Genomic DNA, 14,524 nt, shown 5'->3' with positions numbered 1-14,524 from the left:
TCTCTCTCTCTCTCTCTCTCTCTCTCTCTCTCTCTCTCTCTCCCTCCTCCCTCCCTCCCTCCCTCCACGAGCTCCACGAGGTGCTGCTTCCAAAAAGCTCCTCTGCCTCTCCCTTGTCTCTCCAAATCTACGTCACCAGCTCCTCCCAGTTCAGGACTCTCCTTTCACATCAACAAGTTCATCCCACAGGTGGGATTAACAAGCTCTGGGTTTTAACACAATCAGTTTGAAAACCAAGCCAATACAGGGGAATCTTTAATTGCCATTACTATCACAGAGGGTCAGATGGAACAAGTCCCACCCTTCCTGTATGAGACAACCCTTTCAAATATGTGAAAGTTTCTTTCATCCCATCCTCTCCAAACACAAGTAACACAATGTTTTTGGCTTCAAAGAGCCCACAGTCTCATATGAAAGTTAAGATACATTGACAAATAATTTGGGGAAAGGGGAACTGAACTTGGTGTACAATTAGGTCTACCAATAGAATTCTGGCTATAGGAAGGGAAAAAAATAATCATTTATTAAGCACCACCTTAGCACAGAGCCAGGTTCTGTGTTAAGTGCTTTACAAGTATTACCTCATTTGATTCTCATGACAACCCAGGAATGTAGGGGGTTTGAAAACCCCCATTTTACACTTCAGAAAACTGAGGCAAAGAGATCAAGTGACTTGCCCAGGTTCATTCAGTTAATATTTGTCAGAGATGAGACTCAAATCCAGGTCTTCCTGACTCTGACACTAACTTTCCATTCACTCACTACACACTACAAAATAACACCAAGTCCAATTTTATAAGTACCTTAGGCGTGGTACAAAGACCTGCTGTAAGACTTCAGAGGAACAGAAGTTGATTTCTGGCTGTTTATCAGGGAAGGATTCATAGTCAAAGCTTTGATAAGAAGCAATAAGCCACAGTAGGAAGAGGGCAGACTTTAGAACCAGAGGCCTGGGTTCAAATCTTGCCTCTGTTACTATGTTTGTGAGGTTGGGAAGGTTACAGAACTCCCCTGGGCCTCAGTTTCCTCATCTGTAAATTAAGAAGGTTGGACTAGATAGCCTCAGGTCCTTTCAAGACCCATTATCCTATAACTTCTGTGTGTGTGTGTGCATGTGTGTGTGGGGGGGTATATAATCTCCTCCAATAAACTATAAGTTACTTAAGGGCAATGAATGCCTTCACCATTGTATTTGGAAGTTCAGCCCTTAGCACAGTGCTTAGCATATAGAAAGTGCTGAATGCTTTAATAAATTAAAATATGGGGCAGTTAGGTGGTGCAGTAAATAGAGTACTGACTATGGAGTCAGGAGGACCTGAGTTCAAATCCAGCCTCAGGCACTTGACACACTAGCCATGTGACCTTGGGCAAATCATTTAACCAGAATTGCCCTGCCCTCCCCCCTCAAAAAAAAAGCAAAATAAATTTAAATACATTTATTATCAATGAATGTATCATTAATAATTTTCATATTATACATAATATAATATAGACAGATTATTAAAAATTAATTATTAATAATTAAATGTGTTTCAAACCTGTAAGACCTTTGTGAAAGCATAGAAATGGGAAAAGGAATACCAGACTCCAGAGAGCAGCCAATAGGTCAGTCTGGCTGAAATGGAGAATGCACAAAACAGAAAGTCATGTGAAATTGTTCCCTAAAGGTGTGTTGGAGCCAGACTCTGGAGGGCTTTCTGTGACAGCCTGAGAAGTTCATGATGGATCCTGGAGGAAATAGGGAGCTACTGAAGATTTTTGAGCAGAAAAGTAACCTAGTCAGATTTGTATTACACAAATATTGCTGCAGCAGCTGATTAGATTCACTAATGGAGACACAGGAAGCAGAGAAACAAAACAGAGGAGGGGAGAAGGGAGCAAAGTTTCTTTCCATCTTTCTTTATTCTTTGTACAGGTGGGAGCTATGAGTGTGAAGTCATTTATAATGTCAGCCTCAATTGACATGTTTCTTGGTTTACTGAACTGCTTTCTTCTCTCTCTTTGTTACAAGGCAAGGACATCCATATCACTGGAGATGAATGTTATTTAAAATCAAATTGTATCAATAATAATGAGGAGGATGATATCAAACATTTATATCACACTTTAAACTTGGCAGTTTTCTTCAAATTCATTTGATTTTTAAATAACTCTGACCCTGTGCCAAAGCCCATTGGTATAGGACTCTCTCCTTATTGGTGGAGATGAATTGTGTGGGCATTTGTTGGGAAGAGGTGGGGAGAGTGGGAGAGCTCCAGTCTTCTTCAGGCCACTTTGGAACTCTTCGAGTTTCTAGTCCCTTCTAGTGTTTCTGACTTCCAGTTTCGATAATGGATGAGACCAACCCATGTCAGGTTGCTGAAAGCAAACCTCTGGGAAGGCATGGGAGGAGCCAGCAATCTCCATCATGCCTCTACCCCCAGCTTGCTACTCTAGAGACTTTGGGGATTTTCCCCTTGGGGAAGATCCTGTTCTCATTCTCTTTGTTGAGCTGACTTATCTCACTCCCAATGGAGAGCTCCTTCACTCGGTATTATCTGATATGTATTTTCCTTTGTATAAGTTCTCTGATTTCTGTTTTGCTACCAATTTGAATAAATAAATTTCCTGTGCAGTTCAAAGGGAGGTAGAGTAGACATCTTTTCCTCCCATGCTTCTCCAAGGGAGATTTTCATTACTGGCAAGAAGAGGGAACAGGAAGTTGGAGCCAGAGCCTACTCTGCTCTCCTCAGAGAGACGGAAGGGGTACCAGGCTAGAATTATATCTATCTGCTTCCTTAAATATTATCATTCTAGGGAGTATGATTTGTTTCAGTCTAACTTCTGATCACTTTTCCATTTGGGAAGACTTGTCCTCTTTCCCACCATTTTCACAATGAACACACATAATGGACAGCAAGAAAATCTATTTATCCAGTCTGGAAACAAAATGGAAACCAGGGAAGGGACACATAAGAGAATATATAGCAGACATATGGGACAACACAGAATTAAGGAGCTCTCCCATTAAGAGTGAGATCATTCGGCTCAGCTGAGAGTCCCAGATCCCATCCAAAGGAGAGAGAGGCAAGTTGTCATAGGGACATAATGGAGACTGCTAGCTCCTCCCATATCTTCCCAAATCTTTTCCTTCAGCAACTAAAGTAAGGTTTGTCTTGTCCATCTTCCTTCTTAAATCTGTAAGTCAGAAATGCCAGAAAATAGTAGAGTAGACACTTGAAGAGTCCCAAAGTGGACTGGAAAAGACTTCCGCTCTCCCCACCTTTTCCCAGTAAATGCCCCATACAATTCATCTCCACCAATAAAGAGAGAACCCCATACCAATGGGCTTTGAGACAGGGCTTACACAAGATTTTAGGAAGGAAGAAGAAATGGAGGAAATTCTCAATCTTCCAGGGAAGATGGCTAACTATATACTGCCTTAGGGTGAACTCCATTTGAATTTAAGCCCTGGAGTCTTAATTAAAGCTCTTCATTGGAGACACCTGGATATCTGCCCCCAATTAAGCTTGAGCTCAGGGTAACCATCCTCAGGAAAAGATGTCGTGTTCATGCATGATTTGCAGAGAGGGCTAGGGGCAAGTGGGGACTATTTAATGAGATGGATGCCGTTAGCTAGTTGGCTGGCTGGCTGGTGAGGAAAAACTGCCCTAACTCAAAGAACTCCCTAGCCACTCAGGGTTAAGCTGAGCCAATTAAAGGAATGGGCCCTTCCTGTGCTCAATATTCCCTGCTGAGGGGCACTGGCTGGCTGGCTTCTCATCTGCCTTCAGATGGATGGGTCCAGGCCAGCACACATACCAGCACGGGTGCCAGGAGAGCCCTGAGATGATTCATCTTCCTGAGAGGCTCAGTGGGCTCCCTTCAGGAGTCTCTCCTTTCACGTGTCTCTGCTCTGCAGCTTTGCAGGGAAATTGCTGAATAATAATGGTATAGTGTGTTGTAATAGAGAGGTAGGTGAAGTGTGCCTACCCTGGGGACAATAGAGACAGAGAGACATCATGCTGGAAATCTGGGCTCTTCCCCTCCTACCTGTTTGTCACTGGGAGAAGATCCTGACTGAGACTATCAGCCTTACAACTTCTGTTCATACTGAGGGTCCAACCCAGAGGCTACCTAGAGTCCTGGAGGGAGTGTAGCGTTTCTGAGGGACTACCCACTTCTGCCATGGGTTCTGTAAGGACTTGTGGTTGACCTCTCTGCATATAGATGTAAGAAGTATGAGGTCTGGGCACAGAGAAGGGGAAGGACAGTGCCTTGAACTATCTTCCTACCTTCCCTCCCTCCCTCTGTCTTTCATCCTCAAAGCATATACCAAGGACCTAAAAAGATTTACAGTAGATAGTTAGAAATATATACACATGTGTATATATGAGGCAATATATTATGTATATAGATATACTTTTATGAGAGGAAGAAGGGTGACTTCAATGTGATTTCATTGATGAAGGGAATTTCTGGTATGAAAATTTCCAATATCAATGTAGCTGTTGAGTATGGGCTCCCCTGATGAAATCACAGAAAAGTGTGATTGGAGATTCTGATGAGGAACTCCCTCCTCCGACACAGTTCAGCCCCTTATCATCTTAGAGAGTTACTTAAAGCACTGGGAAGTGATTTACCCAGAATCACACTGCCAGTGTGTGTCAGAGATAAGATTTGAACACAGGTCTTCCTGGCTAGCTCTCCCAACCACATCACTGCTCAAAGACTTCTCCCATTACAACTTCAAACGCCCTAAGGGAAGAGTATGGCTGCCTGGTGCAGTGTCCACTGGAGATTACACATCAGAGACAGTAACCATGTTCTTCAATACACCTGACTTAGAGGTCTGTCACTGGGGACTCCCAAAGTGATCCTTCTTGGGTTTTTGTTTCTTTCAGGGCAGAGCCAGCCCTAACCCGAATCAAAGAGGATCGAAGGAGAATAATCTTGCCGGCCATTGACAACATCAAGTACAATACCTTTGAGGTGCAGCAATATGCCAATGCTGCCCATGGCTACAACTGGGGCCTCTGGTGCATGTACATCATCCCACCACAGGACTGGCTGGACCGAGGGGATGAGTCTGCACCTATCCGGTGAGTCTAGGAGGGGCATTTGAGAGCCTTCTCAGAGTTCATAGAATATTTTTTTTGAGGCATCCAGGGTTAAGTGATTTGTCACACAGCTGGTAAGTGTCTGAGCCCAGATTTGAACTCAGGTCTTTCTGACTCCAGGCCCAGCACTCTATATGCTGCTGCACTCAGCTGCCTGAAATATTATTGGCTTTGCAATAAAAACACTGAGAAAACTCATTCAATGCAAGGGAGAAAATTGATCACATGGGCAGCAGGAAGGGGTAGTTTGGACACAGTTATCTTTTTCACTCAAAATGGACTTTATGATCCCTGAAGAGTAAAGAAATAAATATGCAGGCTTTGACATTTGAAAAGCTTGTAATAAGCAAAGTAAAATGAGAACAACATTATTCAGTTATGTCCAACGTTTAGCAACCCCATTTGTGGTTTTCTTGACAGTGATATTAGAGTGGTTTGCCATTTCCTTTTCAAGCTCATTTTACAGATAAAGACCTGAGGCAGAGTTAAGTCACTTGCCTAGGGTCACACAGCTAGTAAGTGTCTGAAGACAAATTTGAACTCAGGAAGATGAGTCTCCCCGATTCTAGGTCTGGAGCTTGACCCACTGTATCACCTTGCAGACTTGAGCAAAAGCCTGGTGATTGTCAGCAGAGATGGGAAGTCATTGCTTTCCCAGGTCTGGTTTGACTATAACAACCCCAAGTTCTTGTTGAGGACAAAGAGGAAGCTGCCAGGAGGAGAGAAGGAATTCCACAAACATTTATTAAGTCCCTCTAGTGATTAGCATAGTGTCTGATAATAATATCAGGAGCACAAATACAAAAAAAATGAGAGTGCTTCTCCTCAAGGAGCTTAAAAATCAACATAGGGAAAAACAACATATACCCAGAGGAGTAACTGCAAGTTATATGTGAAGTCATATGGGTGGTGGGGTCTACAAACTGGGGGCTCTGAAAAGGCTCCGTGGAGAAAGTAGCACCAGAATGGGGCCTTAAAGGAGGCTATGGATTCTGTGAGGCAGAGGGGAGGACAGGGAGCATTCCAGACATGGAGGCAGGAGATTGAGCCATCATGTCAAGGGAGCAGCATGGAGGGTGCAGAAAAGAGTATCATGTCCAAAAAGGCTAGAATGGTAGCATGGGAGTCAAGGTGGGGAAGGGCTTGAAATGTGCAAGAGTAGTTTGGTCCTAGGGACAATAGGGAGTCATGGGATTTGATTACTCAAGGGAGTGACATGATCAGGTCTGTGATTTTGTAATATCATTTTGGTAGTTGTTGTGGAGGATGGATCAGAGAGGAGAAAGACTTTTTTAATAGTTTTATTTTCCCCCATATTCATGTTGCGAAAGAAGACACATACCCAAAGGAAAAAACACAGAAAGTGAAAAAAGTATGCTTCTGTCTGCATTCAGACTCCATCAGTTCTTTCTCTGGAGGTGGATAGCATTTTTCATCATGAGTCCTTTGGAATTTTCTTGGATCATTGTATTGCTGAGAAGAGCTAAATCATTCACAGTTCATCATTATATGGTATTGCTGTTACTGTGTACAACATTCTCCTGGTTCTGTTCACTTCATTTTGCATCAGTTCATACAAGTCTTTCCAGGTTTTTCTAAAATCTAACTGTTCATCATTCCTTATAGCACAGTAATATTCAATTACAATCCTATGCCACAACTTGTTTAGCCATGAGGAGAGAGACTTGAATCATGGAGACAAAATTCCAGGTGACAGATGACAAAGACTTGAATTAGGTTGATCACCATAGTGAGAAGGGGGCATAAGCAAAGTACATTGTGGAGGTAGAATTGATAAGACTTGAAAATTGATTGAAAAATAGGAGAAAAGGGCAGTGAAGAACCAAGGATGACACAAAAATTGTGAACCTAAGTGACTTTGAAGGATAGTGGTTCCCCCAAGAGATACAGGTAAATTAGAAAGGGAAATGGATTTGGGGAATGGAGATAGTGAATTCTATTTTTGGACATGTTGAGTTTGAGATTTCTATGGGATCTCCCAGTGGAAATGCACGATATGCATTTACTCATGTGAGCCTGGAGCTCAGAGGAGATATGAGGGCTGGATGGATAGACCTGGGAATCATCTGCAAAGAGATAATAGTCAAACCCTTAAAAGCCAATAATAGCACCGAGAGTACAGAGAGAAGTGAAGGTCAAAGACAACTTAGAGGATACAACATCAAACAGGGGATGAGACATTGAAAAGCAAATGAATTGAGAAGTAGCCAGATGGGTAAAAGTAGAACCAAGACATTTGTTAGCTGTATGACCCTGGGCAAATCACTTAACCCAGTTTGCCTCAGTTTCCTCATCTGTAAAATGAGCTGGAGAAGGAAATGACAAACCACTCCAGTATCTTTCACAAGAAAACCCCAAATGGGGTCATGAAAGAGTCAAACCTTACCAAAATGATCGAACAACAAAAGAACCAAGAAAGTATAATGTCATAAAACCCCAGGGAAGATATTCAGAAGGGAGTGGGGTAGGAGAAGTTGTGAACAATGTCAAATGCTTTAAAGCAGTCAGAAAAAAAAGATGAGGACTGAGAAAAGATTATTGGATTTAGCAATTAAGATCTCATTGATAACCTTCAGAGAGCAATTTCAACTGAAGGATGAGATCAGAAGCTAGATTAGGAAGGGCTGAGAAGTGAGAGAAGAGAAGGGGAAGGAACAAGTGTAGATAGCTTTTCCTAGGAGCTTAACTGAGAAAGGGAAAAGGGATGTGGGATGACAGCTTAAGAGAGAGGGTAGAGTCATTGAAGATCTTTCTAGGGTAGGAAGAAAGGAAAGAAGCATTTATTAAGCTCTTCCTATGTGGCAGGCACTGTGCTAAGCACTAGGTCTACAAATAAAAGCAAAAATTAAAGGAAATTATGCTCTAATTAGAGAAAATAACACCCAAAAGGGAGCTAAAAAGCTGGGAGCTGGGGGCTCGGGTGTTGGGGGAAGGGGAAAGGATAGAGACATTCCATCTGAGAATTATGTGAAGGAATTAGGGATATTTATTGTGGAGCAGATAGGACAGGGGGTGGAGGAGGAGGCTTGGTTATGTTCTTAGCAGAGAAGGAAGCAGTAGGTAGGGATGGATTGAAGATAGGGGGAGACAATTTGGAATTGACCTTCAGATTCTCTCTCTGTTGTTAATATCTCTGAGTTTGGAGGGACACTTGGGGCTATCTCCACCACTCTGTACATAAGTAATAATAGCTAGCATGCATATAGTGTTTGAAGAATTATAAAACACTTTTCATATGTTATCTCATTTGATCCTTACAGCAGTCTTATAAGAGATGTGGTCTTATTATCCCTATTTAAGGATGAATAAATTGAGGCTAGGAAAGGTTAGTGAATCCCAGTAAGTGGGAGTGCGTGGCTTTTGCCCCTAGGGTGAGAAGCCACTGAGATGCTGGCACAGATAGCCAGTGCCACATAGCAGCTTCAGCTCCTGGCCTACAGAGTGTAGGGGGACCAAGCACCAGTCTGAGAGGTAATCACTCTTGCTTTAATCTGCTTGGATCTGGATTGCAGTCTAGGGTGGGGTGTGTGTCCAGCTTTCCAGAGCATGTGGAGACCTCAGAGAGGGCACCCAACTAATACCTCTGGCAGCTGAGAAAACCCCAGAGTTTGGGACAAAAGCTCCCCTGTCTGGTGGCAAAATCCTACTGTGGCAAAAAGCCCAGGGGTCAAGTGACAGAGGGGTGACATGACCAGGCAAAGGAAACAAAGCAGACAGAAGATTCCAACGTTAGACTCCTATTTTGGGGACAAAAAGGATCAAAGCATGGAACAGAAGGAAGACAGTGAAGTCAGAGCTCCAAAAGCTTCAATGGAAAATATGAGCTGGTTACAGGCCAGAGAGGACTTTAAGAAGCAGATAAGAGAAGTGGAGGAAAAATTGGGAAGAGAAATGAGAATGATGCAAGAAAATTAAGAAATGAGAGTCAACAGCCTGACTGAGGAAAATGACATCTTAAAAAATAGACTAACACAAATGGCAAAAGAGGCTCAAAAAGCCAATGAGGAGAAGAATGCCTTAAAAAGCCAAATTTGCCAGATGGAAAAAGAATCTCAAAAGCTCACTGAGGAGAATCATTGCTTCAGAATTATATTGGAGCTAATGGAAGCTAATGACTTTATGAGAAATCAAGATACTGTTAAACAGATCCAAACAAATGAAAGAATAGAAGGCAATGTGAAATATCTCATGGGAAAAACCACTTACCTGGAAAATAGATCCAGGACAGATAATTTAAAAATTATTGGACTACCTGAAAGCCATGATCAAAGGAAAAACCTAGAAATCATCCTCCAGGAAGTTCTCAAAGAAAACTGCCCTGATGTTTTAGAACCAGAGGGTAAAATAGAGGTTGGAAGAATCCACCAATCACCTCCTGAAAAAGATCCCAAAAAGAAAATTCCTAGGAATATTATAGCCAGGTTCTGGAATTCCCAGATTAAGGAGAGAATATTACAAGCAGCCAGGAAGTAACAATTTGTATATTGTGGAAACACAATCAGGATAACTCAGGATCTGGCAGCTTCTACACCGAGGGATCGAAGGGCTTGGAACATGATATTCCGGAGGTCAAAGGAGCTGGGATTAAAACCAAGAATCACCTACCCAGCAAAACTGAGTATCATGTTTCAGGGGAAAATATGGTTATTCAGTGGAATAGAGGACTTTCAAGCATTCTTGCTGAAAAAATCAGAGTTAAATAGAAAATCTGACATTCAAATACAAGAAGCAAGAGAAGCATGAGACAGTCCATCATTGGAAATATGCTGCAGGGGTATGGGGAAGGGAGAGTGAGCAGAACCAGCCAAATAATTTGGACAATAGCAAAACTGTAAAAAAAAAATTTTTTTAAAGGAGCATCTAAGACAGATGTGAGAACTCTGATCAACATGATGATCAACCATGACACAACAGACCAGATGAAAAATGCTGTCCAACTCCTGACACTGAAGCACTTATCGACGGACTCCATATGTAGAACATAACCCACATTTTTTCGACATGGCCAATGTGGGAATTTGTTTCATTTGTTTTGGTTAATGGATTTTCTTTTTTTTTTTTCTTTTTGTCTTTTTCATGGGTGGGAAGCATGGGGGGAGGGGAAGAAAATAAATACTCATTAAATTAAAAAACCCTTAATTAAAAAAAAAAAGAAAAGCTATTAGGAATCATCCTGATATCAGGTAGTAGATAGCACGACTTGGAGTCAGGAAGACCTGATTTCAAATCCAACTTCCCATGCTTCCTAACTGTGTGACCCTGAACAAGTCATTTAACCTCCTTCAGTTGCCTCATCTGTAAAATGGGGATAATTATAGCACCTACATCACTGGGCTGTCATAAGGATAAAATGTGATAATATTTATAAAGTGTTTTGCAAATCTTAAAGCATTATGTAAGTGCTACATTACGATTGTATATTATCCTATATATAATAAGTATATTCTTACAATCATTGCATATCAATTATTTTAAGAATTTTTATTTTTCTTTTGCTAATCATTATAAATAATAATACATTATTTTAAATGAATTATAAATGCCAAGTTATTATTTTTTAATCTTTTTACTACATTTAAGTTAACTTTTACTGCTTTGCAATTTCTATCTATTGTCCTCAGATCTATCTTCCGGGGCCAAACATAGCCCATCTAATCCCTCTCACAGGTGGCAGCTTTTAAAACATTTGGAGTTCACAATTCAATCTTCTTTCCTGCCCCTACCCCCACCCTACCCAAGCCCTCTCTGCTTCAGGCTAGCCATCCCTAATTACTTCATATAATTCTTATATGCAATGACCTACAAGCTCTTCACCATCTCCATTGCTCTCCTCTTTATTCTTTTTAGCCTGTTAATGTTCTTTCCAAAGAATGGAACGCAGAACTGGATACAAAAGGCCAGGTGTGGTCTGACTATGGCAGGGTAGAGCAAGAAATCTCTCTAGTCCTGGGCATTTCGACAATTAATGCAGCCCAAGGTGGCAGGTTTTTTGTTCATTTACTCATTTTTTTTTTGCCTGCTCTAAATCCTGTTGACTCCAGGTTATATTTGCATTACATTAAAATCTAGGCATCTTTTTCAGACAAATTATTGTCTAACCATGTCTCCCTGCCTGGTACTTAGGAAGTTGACTTTTTGAACCCAAATACAAAACCTTACATTTTTCCCTATTAAAAGTCATCTTATTAGATTCAGTTCAATGTTCTGGTGTGACAAGAGCTTTTTGCAACTTTTCTTTTTTAATTAACTGGAGATACCTCATGTTCCCTTAAGTATTTATTATTTTCTCTGTGTCTCTGACTCTCTGTTTCTTTCTTCCTCTGGCTTTGTCTATAGTTCTCAGTGTCTCTGTTTCTCTCTCATATTGTTATTTTTCAGTCGTGTCCCACTCTTCATAACTCATTTGGAGTTTTCTTGGCAGAGATACTGGAGTGGTTTGCCATTTCCTTCTCCTGTTCATTTTTACAGATGAGAAAACTGATGTAAAGAGTGTTAAGAATCCAGGATTACAGAGCTAGTAAGTGTCTGAGGTCAGATTTAAACTCAGGAAAGTGAGTCTTCCTGTCTTCAGGCCCGTCACCTACCTGCCTCTTTCTCTCATATAGAGGCTTTTAAAACTATAAAGTTATTCAAATTAAAACTAAAAGCTATTAAAGCTGTAAATTGCCCTTTATTTCCAATTCATTCTTCCTGTATCTTGTTTATTCACAGTTGTTTTCATGTTTCCCCATTAGACTATGAGCTTTTTTTTCTTTTTAAATTTATTTATTTATTTAGTTTGCAACATTCATTTCCACAAGATTTTGAGTCACAAATTTTCTCCCCATCTCTCCCCCACCCCAAGATAACAAGCATACTGAATACCCCGTCTCCTAATTTGCTCTCTCCAATATTGTCCCCCATCTCCCCCTTACTTTCTTATAGGGCAAGATGGATTTATATACCCATTGCCTGTCTATATTATTTCCTGGCTGCATGTAAAAAACAATTTTTAACATTTGTTTTTTAAACTTTGAGTTCCAGATTCTCTCCCTTCTTCCCTCCTTGCCCCCCCCCCACACTGAGAAGACAAGCAATTCAACATAGGTTGTACATGTGTAGTTACGCAAAAAATTTCCATAGTAGTTATATTGTGAAAGACTAATTATATTTCCCACCATCCTATCCAGTCCCCCATTTATTCTATTTTCTCCTTTGACCCTGTCCCTTTTCAAAAGTGTTTGCTTCCAACTACCCTCTCCCCCAATCTCCTTCCCTTCTATTATCCCCCTTCTTATCCCTTTCCCTGCTACTTTCCTGTAGGGTAAAATACCCAATTGAGTGTGTATGTTATTCCCTCCTTAAGCCAAATCAAATGAGAGTAAGATTGACTCATTCCCTTTCACCTTCCTGCTCTTCCCCTCCATTGTAACTGTTTCAGACTATGAGCTTCTTGAAAGCAGAGATTTGTCTTTGCCTTTCTTAGAATCCTTTATGCTTAGTATAATGCTAAGCACAATCAACTTATTGACTAAGTCTTTTGAATACTCTGTGCACATATATATGCATGTATATATAATATGTACATATACATATGTATAAATATAAACACATATAGATAATTTATAAGCATGTGTGTTCGTTATTGAATATATGTATATTAAGTATATAAATATATCTGTGAGATAAATATGTTACAGTAAAGTTGCACTAAATATATATTATGCATAATATAATTCCCAATCTCCTAAACTTAAATAAATATCAAGATTGTTGGCTGTACTATTTATTAACAGTATAGCAAGATGTTCAATAAAGATATAAATAATTTATATTTTATTATCTGTGAGCATCATATCATGGCCAAAGCTGTTTTTAATCATTACTACAACTGCTTTTTCAATTCTGAAAACAGAGTCCCACCATTCGGTTCTCTCAGGATACTAATTAGAGTCCTTTCTCAAGAACTCCCCTTGCATTTCATTATAAGATAAGGATTAAAGCCCATTCTCTCAAGAAATTTTCTCTTAATCCTTTTTCTTGGTCTTTTCATATTCTCTCTTCAACCATCACAATTAAATCTCTCCAGAATGACAGTTAAACTATTAGACTCTTAAGGTTTGATTCCATTTTAATACCTATAGTCCCTGTGGGGTAGGTTATTGAAGCTAATGTTACAATTTCATTGGAGCTGATATTCCAAAACTGTATTCTTAATAAATCTACTTTTATTCCTTATATTAATGTAGTTAGATTCTGAAATTTCCAGAATCATATATCAAGACCATCATAGATTCCACAGATCTAGAGCTACAAGGGACCTCAGAGGTCAACTATTCCAGCAACCTTGTTTTACATATCAAGAAACAGAGACCCAGGGGCGGCCAGGTAGCACAGCGAGTAAGAGCACCGGCTCCAGTGTTGAGAACACCTGGAGATCAAATCCCGGGCTCAGACACTTAGTACCCACCCAGAAACACCTGGCCGTGTAACCTTGAGCAAGTTACTTAACCCCAATTGCTTAAGGGCGGCCAGGTGGCTCAGTGAGTAAGAGCACCGGCTCCAGTGTCGGGATGACCTGGATCAAATCCGGGCTCAGATACTCAGCACCACACCCAGAAATAATAACTGGCCGTGTAACCTTGAGCAAGTTACTTAACCCCAATTGCTTAAAAAAAAAAAAAAGAAACAGAGACCCACAGAGTAGAGGTAAATTGCCCTGGATCACATTGGTGATAAGTGGCAAAGCCAGGATTTGAATCTATGAACTATGAGTACAAATCTAGTATACCTTCTACTATACCATAATACCAGCCCCAAAGCATCTAAGACAGAAGTCTAGAAATGGTATCCATTGAAGGTATTATTAAGATATGATGTAAGGAGTGATCACTTACATATCCCCAGTATATGGCACCATCAAGATATACTATAGATCTGTGGTTTTATATATTTTTATGCATACATATATTATACATATATACATTTAATATTAATTTTATAATATTAAATATAATTTTATATTTAATATATTTATTTTAATATCTTATATCTCTGTAGCACCTTAAAAGTTACAAAATATTTTCTTCTACACGATCTTCTGAGTTAGTGTTATTATCCCATTTTAGAGATGAGGAAACTGAGACGCAGAAAGGCAAAGTCACTCATCCAGACCTTAGGCTATGTCAAGTTAGTAGCAGAGCTGATTGCCCCCATATGCATGGTACATTGTAAAGAAGACTGAGTGTGCAGGCAGAGAGTGCAGGTCCAAATCTTACTTCTGTTTAAACAATAATAGCTGACATTTAAATGGTGCTCCAATGTTTGGAAAGCTCCTTATATACATTATCTCATTTGATACTCACAATAACCCTGGGAAAGAGGTACCATTATTATCTCCATTTTATAAATGAAGAAGCTGAAAA

General features: G+C 40.2%; 1 protein-coding gene across 1 annotated transcript in view; it reads left to right on the top strand.

The window, feature by feature from the left end:
- GALNT9 (polypeptide N-acetylgalactosaminyltransferase 9) overlaps positions 1-14,524 on the top strand; it is a 217,294-nt gene that overhangs the window by 69,789 nt on the left and 132,981 nt on the right. The window contains exon 4 of the mRNA XM_069089039.1: positions 4,884-5,081. Within this exon, the coding sequence (XP_068945140.1) occupies positions 4,884-5,081 (198 nt within the window). The remainder of the gene's footprint in view (positions 1-4,883; positions 5,082-14,524) is intronic.

The sequence above is a fragment of the Petaurus breviceps genome, unplaced genomic scaffold (genome assembly GCF_028583685.1).
Source record: "Petaurus breviceps papuanus isolate PSGF00001 unplaced genomic scaffold, PetGlider_PUasm1.0 103, whole genome shotgun sequence".
Classification (NCBI taxonomy): domain Eukaryota; kingdom Metazoa; phylum Chordata; class Mammalia; order Diprotodontia; family Petauridae; genus Petaurus; species Petaurus breviceps.
This window is presented reverse-complemented; position numbering and strand designations above follow the sequence as displayed.